A 15,470-nucleotide genomic window follows, 5' to 3' on the forward strand; every position below is an offset into this window, starting at 1 on the left:
CAAATGATACTATTCAGGAATGCAATTTATAAATTAAAATTGAAAATAATAACTAAAAATAAACAAAGACTTAAATTATTATGATGGTTTATATGTGATTTAATATCATCAAAGTGATCAAATCGTGATAGTTAGGATAATGATAATTTAATGATATACAATGTAAAATGTTGTTAAAATGATTAATGTAAATTAAATACATTAAGCATTTCAAAATAGAAAAGTTTTCTTCTTGTCCAATTGTTTCTCTCAGTTGTTGTTTTTTTTTTTTTCTTTGTATTCATAGTTATAAAATGCTGATCAAACTTAAGACAGTTGAGATGACAATCTTTAAACTTTCGAATTTTTTTGAGAGAAAAAGCACAAAGAAAATAGATAAATTGATGATAGCACACACAATTAGATATGTAAATTAATTTCATAACAATTAGACTTTATTATAAGTTTATAGTTAAAATAAAAGAAAGAATCATGAATTACTGATAGTTTTGCGTGTGCTTTTCTTGACTGAAAATTTCACCAAAATTTTTCTTTTGCTCAAAATTGAAATTTGTAATAATTAATTATCATTAATCGATTAATGCTTAACTAAGTAACATTCATGAAAATGAAATAAGTGATGATGATGATGATAAAAAAGATGGATGAAATGTTATTTTAAACCTAACTTCCACCCATTTCATATTCAATCTCATTTTTTGTTACTCTTAACTTAATATTGAAAAAAAAAAAAAAAAAACATTGCTATTTGTATATATTTACTACATTATATACAAATTTTTCCACTTCAAATATTAATCGTTTAATTAATTTTAAAGCATGAATTTACTGACATAATATCGTAATTATTTCATATTATAGGATATGGCAGTATTGCCTCAAGAGAAAGACCTCATCATGTTGTGTATATTAAATAAACAAACAAATAAACAATCTATAAACTGATAATGTGATACAAACAATTCTCCATTTAATAAGTTTGCTAATAATTAATTTAAAACATGATTAATTGCTAGAAATGCCTTTCGTGATAAAAGCATTCATTATTTGAATTGAATTTATTTCTTTCATCTTATCACGAATGAGTGCCAAATTCGAAATAATTAAGGTACTTGACCTAGAACCCATTATGTGTACATATTTAAAGGACAAATTTCCATATTTACTCTTTTTTCATATTATTTATATTAAATTTTTCATGTCAATCAAGGAAATTCACAGTAATGATTTTGAGGGAAAAGCAAATTAGTGGAATGAAGCATTCATCCTCAAAAAAAATTTTTGCTTCATGAAACAAAGTCTTTTCATGTGTATGCCAAAACAAATTGCCTTTAAAATACCAGTTTATTTTATTTTATTTTTTTTTTTTACATCTGATATAAATCAAAATAAATTAAGTTCTTGTCCCAATTAATTTATTTTTCTTTCTTTTATAAACAGTTTTTAAATTTCAGAATATAAAAGCGATTAAAGGAAACAAAGCATATTTGTTCTTTTCGTAAATATAGCATTCACAAAGAGGAAGAAATAGATCAAATTAAAAAATTTATCCAATTGCAAAGAAAGAGAACCATAATGAGAAAACCGAAAGTGTGAAGTATGTATATACAACAGTACGTACTTGCAATCAAGTACCACAAATATAAATGTTGAAATAGAAGATATCTTTATTTAATTACACATGGAAATATTCAAGCAGTCACCTTCTTATGAATAGTTAGGTTTGTACTTCGTACTATGGGAAAATACCTGAAAATGTTTTTCTCTTGTATCTATCTTATATTTTTATCAGGAATATGATGTCTTTATTTATCATTGCTTTTCTTATAAAGAACTAACTGCAAGCAGGATATAGTCATACTAAAGCTTTCTGAAGGGGGACTAATGTGAAATTTATTCAGATCGATCCATCATTTGAAGAGCTTTTCATGGGCTATTTCAGTTTTAAATAAAAATGGAATTATTGATGAAAATAAAGCTGAAATGTATCACGGGAAGCAGTCATAAATTGTTCACTAACCTACAAACTATTTAGTGGAAAGACTAAGAATGTAATACTAAGAATTATCATTACGACAAGTAGTCGATGTCGGTTTGCAACCTTCGTATTCCCCCAGATTTGGGTTTCTTAAATCTCCATGTCCACTATCCTTATTCATCCCAGGGAACCTCGAAAGAGGAGCACCAAAGTTTTTTACGCATGCACACCTGTAAAAGAGACAATAAATTACAGCTGTTGTTATAATGATACAACAAAGTTCATATACAAAAATAAAGCTGCTTCAGCTATAGCTTATTTTTTCATTCATCATCGTTAACACACAAAAAAAAAAAAAAATGTTTTTTAGAGGAATACTCTGCAGTAATAGTAATTTTAAAGAAAGATTTAAAATACATTTATAAAATTAAATTTAGGAAAAATGTCCACCAAATAAAAGATACAGTAAGGAATTTCAAATCTACCGATAAGATTTCGATCCCGCATCAAACAGTTTTCTTGGCACTCCAACCCAATCTCTTTCGATGCCACCACTAAAATATAACTTGAAATAGAAACCTCAAAAAAATCTACTCATTATATGAATCTTTTTCGCAAATGGAATATATGTGAAAAGAAAAAACAATAAATAAATAAGTGCACATAATAAGTTGAACAATTACAGTAATAAAAAGCAATTATTTATAAGTTTCAATTATTTATGACTTTAAAAATACCTTCTCTTAGAACACCACACTCGGCCACCAATATCTTTTTGCCACTCAGAATTACAAGGCGGAAAAATTTTTGCTTCTTGCACTTGCATATCTTTCCAGTGAAGTGCATTTTCTATCAGCTTGACCACTTCCTGCAATTTGAAATTTCCTCTAAATTTTTTTTCTAACCTGAAGAATTCTAATTATATACAAAAAGTATGCATCGACGATATCCTTCACTACATCAAATTTTGGTTTTAAATTTTTTCCGAACTTTTTGATACTGCGTACCATTACTTACTACACTTCATTTTCTTTTTTTTTTTTTTTTTTTATAAATTTTGCAATAAAAACTACTGAAACTGTTGCACCATAAATAATGCATGGAAAAAAGATATTTCAAAGCTAACATAATTCAAATTATATTTTGTAAAATCTTTATATATTCCCTACAAAAAACACAATCAGAATCTATGAATGAGACAAAGGTTTCACTGACATTATAACAAATTAAATTACGACCAAAACAAAGAGCCTAAAAAGGATTCTTTTTTCATTTCTTATTTTAATCATTCCAACTTTAGTCGTAATAAACAAACAAAAAAATTACTGAAAGTTATACTTTTAAGCGTGCAGTTGGGTTGCCAGAAGCATCATAATATGTTCCCTGGAGATATCCGGCCAGATCATAGTCTTTTTCATAAAATTTGACCCAATCAAAAATGCCCAATAGATCCTGATCATTAAGACCTTGTATATCATCCACTAAGCCTTTTTCAGAAAAATCGCCACTGACAAATGCACGCGTCGCATCTCGACCTAAATAAAAACTAAAATCTAGTGACAATCTTTATTTTATCAACTGTATATTAGTTAACAATCAGTCATGAAATCAGCACATTATTATTAAGCATGCAACGAAAGACCACTTAGAAATACCAGCAAAGAAATGATATGAACCGCCGGGACCATAATGCTTCGCGCCTTTTTGTACATCGTATATGCGACCTAATATAGCAAGATATGTTCCTTTGGACGGACGCGTTCCATCAAAAAAAGATAACTGTTCCCTGTAAAACACGGCAATGCATAAAATGCACCATTAGAAAGAGATTTCAACCAAATGACATTAAGAGAATCAACAACCTATTGATGAATAGAAAAGTTGTACCTTGTTAAAACAGGTAAGCTAGCATCAACTTTTTCCATAAACACAGCACTACTTGTATCTACTTTTTGTTTTGCACGACTTCCTTTGGTTGAAGATGCCGAAGTTTCTGGATTTCCATCGCTAATCAAAGAAAGCAAACTATCCAGCAGTCCCCGAAATAAGTCAATGGTGCTTTCAACCAATGGGAGCTGAAATATTAATGGGCAAGCAAATAGACACATTTGATAAAGTTTCGTAAAACAACTATTATAAATGCCATTTGTATGTAGCATTTCGAAATGCCATAAAGGAAATTTTATCAAAAAAATAGGGCAATCTTAACGACTGCAAATAAGCAGAATAGTAAGCTATGAATAATATGATAAGCTTTTTCTAAAAACTTAACTGAATTTTTTTTTTTTTTTTGTGCGGGCAAAAATTTGTAGGCATACCTTTCGAGACTGTTCTGATATCCATGATAAGACGGGGAATAAAACATCGCCAGTATTAACACCATTGTAACTGAACAAGAATGATATAAACATTACCTAAAAATTTGTTAAAATACAGCAAATATTTAATATATCAGACAAGATCGATTAGTGTTTGATAGAAAATGTTACTATGCACCGCATTTCATCAGATTATAATATATTTCCAATATATCAGAATGCTCGAAGAGAGCTATACCTGATAGAATAGAAAAGTATTTCACTAATTTCTACAGCCATAATATATCAGATTTATTGGCAATTTTTTCAATTAAGAATAAAAATATAAAAAGACTCAAATATTCTTCTTAGTACTGTCCCTCTTATTTCCAATGAATTTTCTGTTAGCAGTGGTTCTGAATCACATATATTCTGTAATGTTGTTCTACACTAAACACTGCCAAAAAAATCTATGACAGTGGATAAAGATGTCATCTGATACTCAATTGAAATAATTGGACGAAATGAAAGAAAAAAAAATGAAAAACTTAAAATTTATAAGATTAAATATATTTGTAAAAAAAGACGATTTTCAATGACAAACTCAAACCTGAAATGCACAACAAATAAGTGCAGAAGTATAAAGCTGTGGTCGAGGAAAATACAATTTTCGCCTAACCGCGCTTACACTGCGGTCACTCCGCCTTTCATTGCCGTGATTTGACTGCATTGGTTTTTGACTAGAAAAAAGTGTATTATTAAACTGAAATGTTCATGTAGAAAAGTGCTTGAAAATATATTAATTTTTTACAACTGCAGTTTATAAAATTATTTCATGTGTGCATAGAAAAACTTTCTAACAGCTTTTTTTTATTTTTTTAATAATGATTCGAATAATTTCAGCTGGTAAACAACAAACATGCACATTTAAAAAGTACATCAATGTTACCGAAATGTTCGTGTAGAAAAAATAAAACAGTCTTGCTCATCGCGAAAAAAAAATGTACATTTATGTATAACAGACAATTTAATAACTTCTATTTGCAGTAACTGCAGTTTTGCAATTTCCAAATAGCTCAGTATATGTAAATAAATTTTTTCAGCAAAATAATTGAACGATTTACGTTATTTTTATCTAATCAAGGCAATGCAAAAAAAAAAAAAGTAATACTAGAATTTTTAAATTTCATTACATATATTCGTTACATACATTACATAAAATATTCATTCATACTGTAATATTAAAAAACATATACACATATAATTTAAAACATATATAATGATGATCAAAACATAATTTCGCGCTCATATATAAAAAATGCTCTGTGCAAATTTATAAGGTATGGCAATTATGAATGGTTAACAACTATCAAATCGTTTCACTAAATCTATTTATGTGATTGTAAAAACAAGCAATGATTAATCTTATTAATACAATACTATAAACAAAAACAATATATTATATCAAATTAGCTCATCTAAAATTAAAAAAAAAACTCCCCACTTAAATAATTGTGAAAAAAGGAGAAAAAAAATAACCTCATTTTCTAATATGATAGTTTCGTTGAAGATATTGAAAATTTCGTTACTGACGCTAGTCAGTTTGACTTTCTAAAAACAATTTTATCAAATTCGCATGCTGTTTGTTCGATATTTTTGTTTGTCTGAAAGAAATATTCCAACAATCATAATAACAGTAATGGTAGTACTGATAATAGTAATAATGATAACAGCAATAATAAACATTACTTATCAGATTGTTGCGATTTATTTTACTGCTATTTATTTTATTCAGGAAGATTAAATGATTCGTTGTTGGTAGTTACTGATAATTTTATTTCATATCAATTAATTAATAATGCATCCTTTCCTACTCCCATCATCATAAATAATCCCTCAGAAAAAAAAAGAAACAAAAATACATTATGCAGCACACAAGACGAAGTGTACGAATTTTACGCTGGGAATTCTTGAAGAGATGCAAGGAAATAGTATGAAAGGATGAGAGATAAACAATTGTTAGTGAAAGAGCTCGTAGAAAAGAGAGTGTAAGAAAGTATGAATAAAAGATAATTACAAAGAAAAAAATTGAATTAAAAAGAATTTTTTTTTTTAATTTACAAAAGAAAGAATAAAAAGTTCTTTTCATATTAATTATTATGAATTTATTTGACATAATTCAAATAAATTCATGATTCAGTGATTTGATTTGCATACGTAACGTAGCGTAACGTAACGTAACGTTCACGGATAACTAAATAAGTCATAAAGAAATTGACGTAGGCGTTAAATATTTTTGCAAAATTATTTTATTAGGTTATAAAAACAAATGATTTTTAAAAAAAAAACGCACGAAAAAAAAAATTTATTATCTTGAAACTATTTTATAGATTTTTTACAATTAAAATTTTTTACACGAATTTTACATTTAATTTGAATTTTGTGAAAGTTATTTTTTATAATGCATATGTAATGATTTCGCTAATGATAACTTTCATTTTACACAATTTTTGCAAATGCATATTAAAAAAGCATTTGATAATTTTTTTTTTTTTTTTTTAACTAATTCAAGCTAAACCATATACATATGTATGTATGATATTTGATGCATTGAAAATATTCGATATTATTTCACATAAAAATGAAAATAGTTTAATTAAAAATTTAATCGAATCAAACTCTGTTACATTAACATTTCAAATATGATATGTGATAATTAAAATATTCGTTAGATTAAACAAAAAGAAATCAATGAATAATAGATTTCTTTTTAAATAATTAACAGATTTCGTTTCCATTTATAAATTTTATATAAATAAAACAATCGTACAACAACAAACTATAATTTGAACAAATTTTTTAATTACAATACAGCCATACTGCTAAATGCATTCAGTTATCTGTTTATTTTACAAAAAAAAAAGTTGCGGATAACAATCGTAATTGAAAAAAAAGAAAAAAAGAAAAAAAAAAAAGATTGATTACTTTTTATTTCAATTCATTTGCGGTTGAAAGTGTTTGATAAGAAAAATAATTGAAATATGGAAGTGAAAAATAATTTCAAAAAAAAAAAAGAAAAAACACAATAAATCGATCTAAATCAAATTTTACATTTAATTTGAAGAAAATATAAACAAAAAAACATGAAAACTTCCTTGAAGGAATTTTTTTTTGCTTCAAAAGAAGTATCAACACAAATTAATTGCTTTATATTTATCAAAACAATAAAAATTTTGAAGTTTAATTCATTCGGAACAATATATAAATTTTAAAATGCTAAAATTATTATGTTTATTTCGTGCAAAAAAAAAGTAATACATTATGTTGATATGAAGAAGAAAAGGCCAAAAAAAAAAAAAAAAAAAAAAAACAAATAATGAATAATTAAATAAGATAAAAAATAAGATCAATGAGATAAGTAATATTTTGATCTTATCTTCATGCATCAATTTTTGCATTAACATTTAAAATCCAACGTATTATGTCAATACATTAAATCTTAAATCTCTCTCTATATATAGATTTAACATACTTTATTGCTAATTAAAAACTTGAAACATTGAAATATTTCGGAAATTACTTGCATACTTAATACCCAACCATGAAAGACTATAAAAATACACAAAAAATTTTTGAGAATTACAGAATTTAATAGACATTTTTTTTGAAAATATTTCAAGTAATACTGAAACCAATACTGATTAATTTATCCTCTATATTTGAATAAATACCTGAAATTATTTTAATAATTAAAATTTATCATAGAAATGGGACACGAAAAAAAATGAATTAACTTAAAGAAAGTAAAACAAAAGTAATTTAACATATATTCAATTTGTTGAAAGTAGCTTAATCCAACAATTAATTCAACAATTTATGATTAATTTTAAATGCCCAAAAAGCATTTCCTTCATCTTTCTTAACCCATATTTCATTGATTACCATTTTGAACTCATTTTTCATTATTTCATATTTTCTGTTTTCAAGCATAAAAATGCTTTTATTTCTTAAATGATTGTACGTTTGAATTATAATTGATAAATTATTTGATTGACTTAATTTTTCAATTTCTCATTAGATTAGCCTCATTACTATTACACTTAAAATATATTTAGATTACGACTAATTAATTCAAATTTACTTTTTTTTTTTTTTCATTAAATTTAATACTCTATCTCTTTCCCTTGCTAGCTTTATTAATTTTAAATTCAATACTTTATTTTTTTTTTCTTTTTTTACAAATTCCTTTTTTTCTCTTAAAAAAATATGTATGTATGTTTGTGTATGTGTGTGTATGTTTGTTTGTATTTGTATTTGTCGGTATCAAATATATGCCTGCAATTCGTTTGCATAATTTTAGCTTATTCATCGTCTATGATTTATCGATGAAAAAAAAAGGAGCAATAGAGGAATGTATGATTGATTTAGTATCATTTGCTTCTGATTGCAATGATGTGATAAAATGTAGCTTATTACATTAATATTATTTATTTATTTTTTTAATTTTTATCTATCATTAAACTTTCATATCGATTTTTATGCTAGCAGAGAAAAGAATTTGCTTAAATATATTATATTTGTGATATAGGAAAGATTTAATAGAAAAGAAAAAAAAATTTATTTATTAAATAAATAATTTCTTATTTCATTTCATTTTCCTATTTTATTTATTTATTATCGTTTTCATTTTTTATTACATTTGATTGTTTAATTCATATTTTTATTTAATAATTTGTTTATTCTTTTTCAGTACACCAGAAATCATCACTAATTACAGATTTCATATCTGATTCAGTTGAATACATCATTTCTAATAATAATTATTATTATTAATGAATAATTATTAATGATATGATAGCAGTAATGATTATATCAGTATCAGTAATGGCAGAGAAAAATTCCAGTTATAATACAAATTAACGGATAGACAGAACAATATTAAGTGAAAGAAATAGTATGATATTGATTTGTTATCAAATATCTTTCAAAAATATTTTCTTATGAGCCTTTTCATTTTTTTTTTCCTTGTTGTTTTTCTTTTTTATTATGCAAACAATTCATTTATACAAAATTTTTTTTTTAAATGTTGTTAAAAAAATTTTTAACTAAATTGTTGTTTAAAAACTTCTTTTTTTTCAAATGTATACTCACAGAAATTTTTTCATTAATGATACTATTTTAGAAACGAAAAAGAAAAACTAAAAATTCCTGAACTATATTAAAATTTCTTTCCCTCCTTTTTCGCTGGTTGTTCCATATTTTTTTAAATCACTTTTATGATAACTTTACTAATTAATTTTGCTATTATTTATTATCTTTCCTTTATTATATACATCAGCAACCATCCAAATAACATATTACTGAATGAATAAATCTATTAAATTTTGATAGTTTTAAAAATTTGAAGTTTGTGATTGGATTACTATCATTTAAAATCATTTGGCTTATTATAAAAAATCTGCTTTTAAATATTCTGGTGACCACTTTCAAATGATGTTTCACTAGTGCCCAATAGCAATTTCAATTTCATACAAAAATTAGTTTTTCTGACATGCATTGATACTACCATGTTATCAGTATCAGTATAATCATATTATCAGTATGATTTTACCATCGATGTTTTATCAATGGTCATTTCTCGTTGTAATATTATGCTAAAAAAATTTCTCATCAAATGATTAAAATTTTCATTGCATCCTCTTCTCTTAGTCTTTTTTCTAAAGCTCTTATCACTAAATTGTTATCAATGCTTTCTCAGTGAACTTAAATGCTATCCAACCATTTCTCATCCGTCCATAATAAAAAATTTATTTTCTTCTCTTTTTTCGCTTTCGCTTCAAATAAACTAATTCAGATATTCAAGTAGAAAGAATACCATTTATATTTATACTTAAATAATAAAATGGCGGAAATACGACAAATATTCGATTGTAATCTCTTTTGCTACTAGTATTTTAACAATGAGTAAAACAGACTTACCGGATGATTTAATTAAAATTTATTTACTGCTTCATTAATTTTTTTTCATTAATTTTTTTTAAAGAAAAAAAAAAACTTTGTATGATATGTTACTTAATTTATTTAATAAAGCATGCTAAATTCAATGGTAAAACTTTATTTTACATTTTACTTCTCTATTTCTGTATGCTTTAGAAAAGCAATGAATATAATAATTAAATTTGTCACTTTTGAAATTGAAATGTTGAAAAAAAAAGCAAAAATTTTATAAAGATTTTACAAAGAAGAAATGAAAAAAAAAGAGATACAAGTTTTTATATTTTTGGTACTGAAATTTGCTTCAAATATACCTCAAACAATGAAGAATGGTTAATAACACAATTTTTTCTTATGAAATATGTATTCGTTAGGCACTAACTTTTTTTACCAAATATTTAAGTAAGTAAGTCAATCATCTTAAAAAGAATTTGTTTATTTTAAAAGTAAAATTTATTTGTTTTTCTTTTTTGCTGTCATTTTACCAATTTCAAATTTACATTATGTACATTAGTTAACGAACATTTCAAAATATCCATTTTAAATTTCTTATCTGCATTTATATGCTTAAAAAAATATATGAAAACGATAGTTCTGAAATTTTTTTTTTTTATTTTAAACGACTTTAATATAATATATTTATTTGTAAAATGGAATGAGCAACTAATATAGAGAATAAAAACTTTGCAAAAGTTTTGCTTAGAAAGTTTGAAAAGTAAAGCTTACAAATGTTTTGCAAAAGAAAAAAAATTTGATGGCATCATTTTTATCGCTTTTTGTTTTTATTTTCAAAGTATTTTGTGTTTTAGGAAATTCAGATTGCAGGATTTCTCCATTTTTATAGTTTACACTTTTCATTTTCATTCTTTCAGTGTTTCCTTAAAAATCAGCCAAATTGTGATCTATGCAAAGGAATATTGTACTTAGCATGTATATAAATATGAAAGATGAAAAATACTAAACAAATTTGATTGTTAAATTTTGAATTTATCCGAACATATCACTTTATAACTATATAATTGTTCATTATCATTAATTAAAATAATGTTATTCTCTCTCTCTCTCTCTCCCTCTCTCCTCTTACATTACACGATGAAAGCAAATTATTGCTAATTAATCAAAAATTAAATGAAAACAATCATTGTTATCATTACCATTATTAATCACTATTATTATCATGATTATCATTGTTGTTATTATAGTTTATTGCTTATAATCACTGGAAATGCACAGGGAGAAAGATTCATTGATTTCATTCTTTGCCATTTACACATTTAGCAAACTATAAGGATAGATCAATATTGCGCTTTTTTTTTCTCTCTTTCATTTAACTTTTTGATCAATTTTATTGATAAATTTCCTCTCCATTTGTCTTTCTCCTTTTCTCTCTCTCTCTCTCTCTCTCTCTCTTCCTGTCTCTCGTTTTTTTCTTTTCCCCTCTTTCTCCTTCATTTTTTTCTTCTTTTTGTATGAATGCTAATATTGCTGTAAAGTACAGCTTTTATTCAATGTTAGAAAGAGAATAAATGAATATAAAAGTCATCCAGATGGTAGCTAAATCAAAGAAAAAAAAATTTTATCAAATATAGAAATGAGTTTGATAAAAAAAAGAGAAATAATTGATTAATTGATTGTAGGAAAGAAAAGAAATTTTTTAAAAAATGGAAAATTTCTTTTAAAGTAACAAAATATTAATGAAAATAAATGCAAAATATTATTTAAATTCAGTTTATTAATATGAAGTATATGCTTTTTTCACTATTATTATTATTATTTTTTATTTCTTGAATTACTTTATTTAATCAATATTGCATTTTCATTACTACAACAATCTTTTATCTGCTATGTCAATGATTCTCATTTCAAATATCTTTGTTTTTTTTTTTTTTTTTTTTTCATTTTTTTTTAGGGGAAAAGAAATAAAATGATAGTGTATGAGTAGAGAGGAAAGGAATCGATAATTTCTGATAATAATAATTTTACAAAAATTTTTATTTCAAACTTTTCTTTTAATTCACTTAAAATTTGAAAATTTCTTCCAGAGAAAAGATGGAAGATGAAAAGAAATAAGGAGAGGAAGAGGAAGAAAGAAGAACCTAGGAAGAAAAATATATACAAAAAAGTTTCAACTAAATGATATTTTTAAATGTTTATATAATTTAAGAATTTTTCTTTCAAAATAAAGGAAAAAAAAACGAAATAATAATGAAAACTTTGAAAATGGCAATAATGCATATAGTTATCAAATCAAATACATTCATTTCTTTCCAGTTAAAGGATTGTAGAGAGAGAGAGAGAGAGAGAGAGAGACAGAGAGGGAAAGAGGGAGAGAAAAGAAGTATTAAAATGACAGATATATGCTATTGTTATAGTATTACAAATTTTGAAAGATAAAACGATAAATGTAGTAAATCGTGTTTGATTTTCCTTCAGTTATTTGAAAAAAGCATTGAAAGCAAAAAGCAAATTTCCGTTTTGACGCTTTTCCATTTCCGTTTCATTTATGTAGCAATATAATCGTTATCCGGTTATTTTCCGGTTAAAAATTATTTCACCATTCGTTTGATATCCCAAGGATCTCCTTCTTCTGTTTCATTATTTGTTTAACAATGTAATCGTTATCTGTTATTTCCCCTTCAAAAAATATTTCATCAATTCATTTGGCATTGTAAAATGGAAAGTTTTGTTAATTAAACAAATGTAAATATTATCTTTTCTCTTCTTTCTCTAACTGAGTATAAACGCTTATTGCTTAAATTTCGATATTACTTGTCATTTTCGTATATATCGGTGACTTTTTTCATAATGACTCATGTAAGTCCTTCACAATTCACAGTGTTAGGAATTTCAGACGGTCAAAGGTCATGGTGACGTTTAAGTATAGTGATACGATTATTTTTTAGATATAATTGTTCTGATAGAAACATGTCGCAAAGCTACAATTATTCAAATAGTTACTCTTGGAGAGATTAAATTAAAGTTAAATTTTACCTTAATTTAATACATGAACAGTTTTTGGATTATACAATTTTTAGAGCAATAAATCATAAAATTCCTCAGTCTGCTTCATAAATAAATTTGAAAGCTGAAACTTGTTGAAATTTTATTATCAAAAAACTTTAGTTAGTTAACGTAAATGTCTCGTTTCACAATCAAAATTTCATCGTTCAAAAAATTAATTCTGTTATTTTCTAAAAAATGAAACCAAGTATTACTCATTACATTTAATAATATAAGAAATTCGTGTAATTTCGATTTATAAATTGATTCATTCTTTTTTATAAAAAAAAAAAATTTATGCAAGAGTTAGTATCCAAATATAAACAAACTTCATTTTTTTTTCTTTTTGTATTTTTTCGAAAAACAAGAAGAGTATATATCAAAATTATGATTTTTTTTACAGATTATAATGTAATTTCATTTGATAATATATAATAGGAGAGGGAAACATCACCATTCTATCATATATAATAATTTAATGAAAGAATTGATTTCAAATATGGACATTACCCTTAATCGATATTTCTATTAAAAAATTTCAATTACCGATTTTAAAATCAGTGTTTTGCATATATATGCAATATACGTATTGCTTTTTTTTATTCATCCATATATCATAATTTTGAATTGCTTGAATCAATTTCTTTGCTCATTTTTCAATAAACTTAATTTTATGTTTTGCGTTTTGAAATTTAAAAAAAAAAAAAAAAAAATTGAATTGAATGCTTTAAATAAATAAAAGGTAAATCTTTTCACTAAATTTTAGAAGACAAATCTTTTCGATTTTTCAAAAATAAATTTTATCAGTGAATGATTCACATACATGTAAAAAAGGAAAAAAAAAAAAGTGAGATGATTTGTTGATGTTAGTTATTCAATTACAATCACATAATAATGGATGATTAAGCATTCGCTCTTTCCTTTCCTTCATATTTTTTTCCTTTTCCTTTCTTTTTAACAAATTTTAGCAAATTTCATTTTTGTCAGGTAAAAGCAATTATTTCTGTTAGGTAAGATTAATAATGAATAGATCAAAGGAAGGTTTAGCCTGTTGAGCTATCTGATTTAAAACAAAATCAATTTCAACTCTTCACATTTTAAGCTTTATCATCGATCATTTCTGCTAGCCAACAATCAAAATGTGAAATAGTCATAACACATTGCATGAGAGCAGCAACCGGAATTATCCGGTCATCTGTTTGTCCACTCAGTATAACCTTCCACAGGAATTCATACACCGGACACACCTCTCGATGATCCGTTATTATCTAAACCAATTCAGTTTTCTTTCTCATTTTCTGTCCATCGTTATACTCTCGATCCACTCGTCATTTATTTGCTTATTTAGCTGAATATTTCATAGAAAATTCACATACATTCCAATTTCCTCTGTGATACATACAATCAGTGAATAATTTCGTAATTTCATTCAGTTGTACACCGTTTTCTGTTAAATCTCTTCTTTTTTTCCGGTAATAGTTAATGATAATTCAATAACAGCAATTAACAATAGTGATAATAATAATAAATAATAACAATGAATAATAATAATAATAATAATAATGATAGAACAGTGATGAGGACAGTAGTAAAAATGACAATAGTAAAGAGAAAAGAAGTTTTGCGAACAGAATTTTCAACTTTTGATTTTCTTTTTCGAAAATATTTCGATTTCACGAATCTCATTTTAACGTATACGAATTGGCAGCAGTTTCCATTTCCAATTATTTACCACTTTTATTCTGAATCAATTTTAGAAATTCGAATATCTACGCTATAAATGAAGTGATGATTTATCGTTCTATAAAGTAATCGATGGCTCTCATTCAGTTACGTGAATTAGGTAATTTCCACGTTATTTTCGACAGAGTAAATCATTGGCCTTTTCTTCTAATACTGAAATAGTTTTTCTGCTTTTCTTAAGTCAAATTAAGTAAGTTGTGATGACATATTGTGATAACAGATATTGTCTATCTGACATATCCATCTAAAGTGATGTATGTGTCCATTTGCTTTTAATATTAAATTTTTATTCGGTTATTATGCCATGAAATGCAAATTTATTTGCAACAGACAGCAAAGGTAATTTTATGACTAAAAATCCAATGGTAAAAACTTCAATTTTTTTCGTTAAAATTTATATTCAAGAATTTTTATAGCATGGAAAAACAATATTGATCAAAAATAAAAGCGACAAAATC

The 15,470-nt window shown here is 25.2% G+C and overlaps 1 protein-coding gene across 2 annotated transcripts; it reads right to left on the bottom strand.

Annotated features, from left to right (window-relative positions):
* Nucleotides 1–2,057: 2,057 nt before the first annotated feature.
* Bm4695 lies at nt 2,058–5,819 on the bottom strand (the record flags this gene model as incomplete). Of its 2 annotated transcripts, XM_043076535.1 has the most annotated exons (9): nt 2,058–2,208; nt 2,464–2,532; nt 2,716–2,846; nt 3,317–3,513; nt 3,634–3,764; nt 3,866–4,053; nt 4,297–4,392; nt 4,886–5,015; nt 5,815–5,819. In XM_043076535.1, 9 exons carry the CDS (start codon nt 5,817–5,819, stop codon nt 2,058–2,060), a joined length of 1,098 nt encoding a protein of 365 aa, XP_042932469.1. The 2 variants fall into 2 exon arrangements, with proteins under 2 accessions (XP_042932469.1, XP_042932470.1); XM_043076536.1 differs by lacking the exon at nt 5,815–5,819 and having other exon boundaries at nt 4,886–5,005.
* Nucleotides 5,820–15,470: the final 9,651 nt, after the last annotated feature.

The sequence above is a fragment of the Brugia malayi genome, assembly GCF_000002995.4.
Source record: "Brugia malayi strain FR3 genome assembly, contig: Bm_v4_Chr1_scaffold_001, whole genome shotgun sequence".
Lineage (NCBI taxonomy): Eukaryota > Metazoa > Nematoda > Chromadorea > Rhabditida > Onchocercidae > Brugia > Brugia malayi.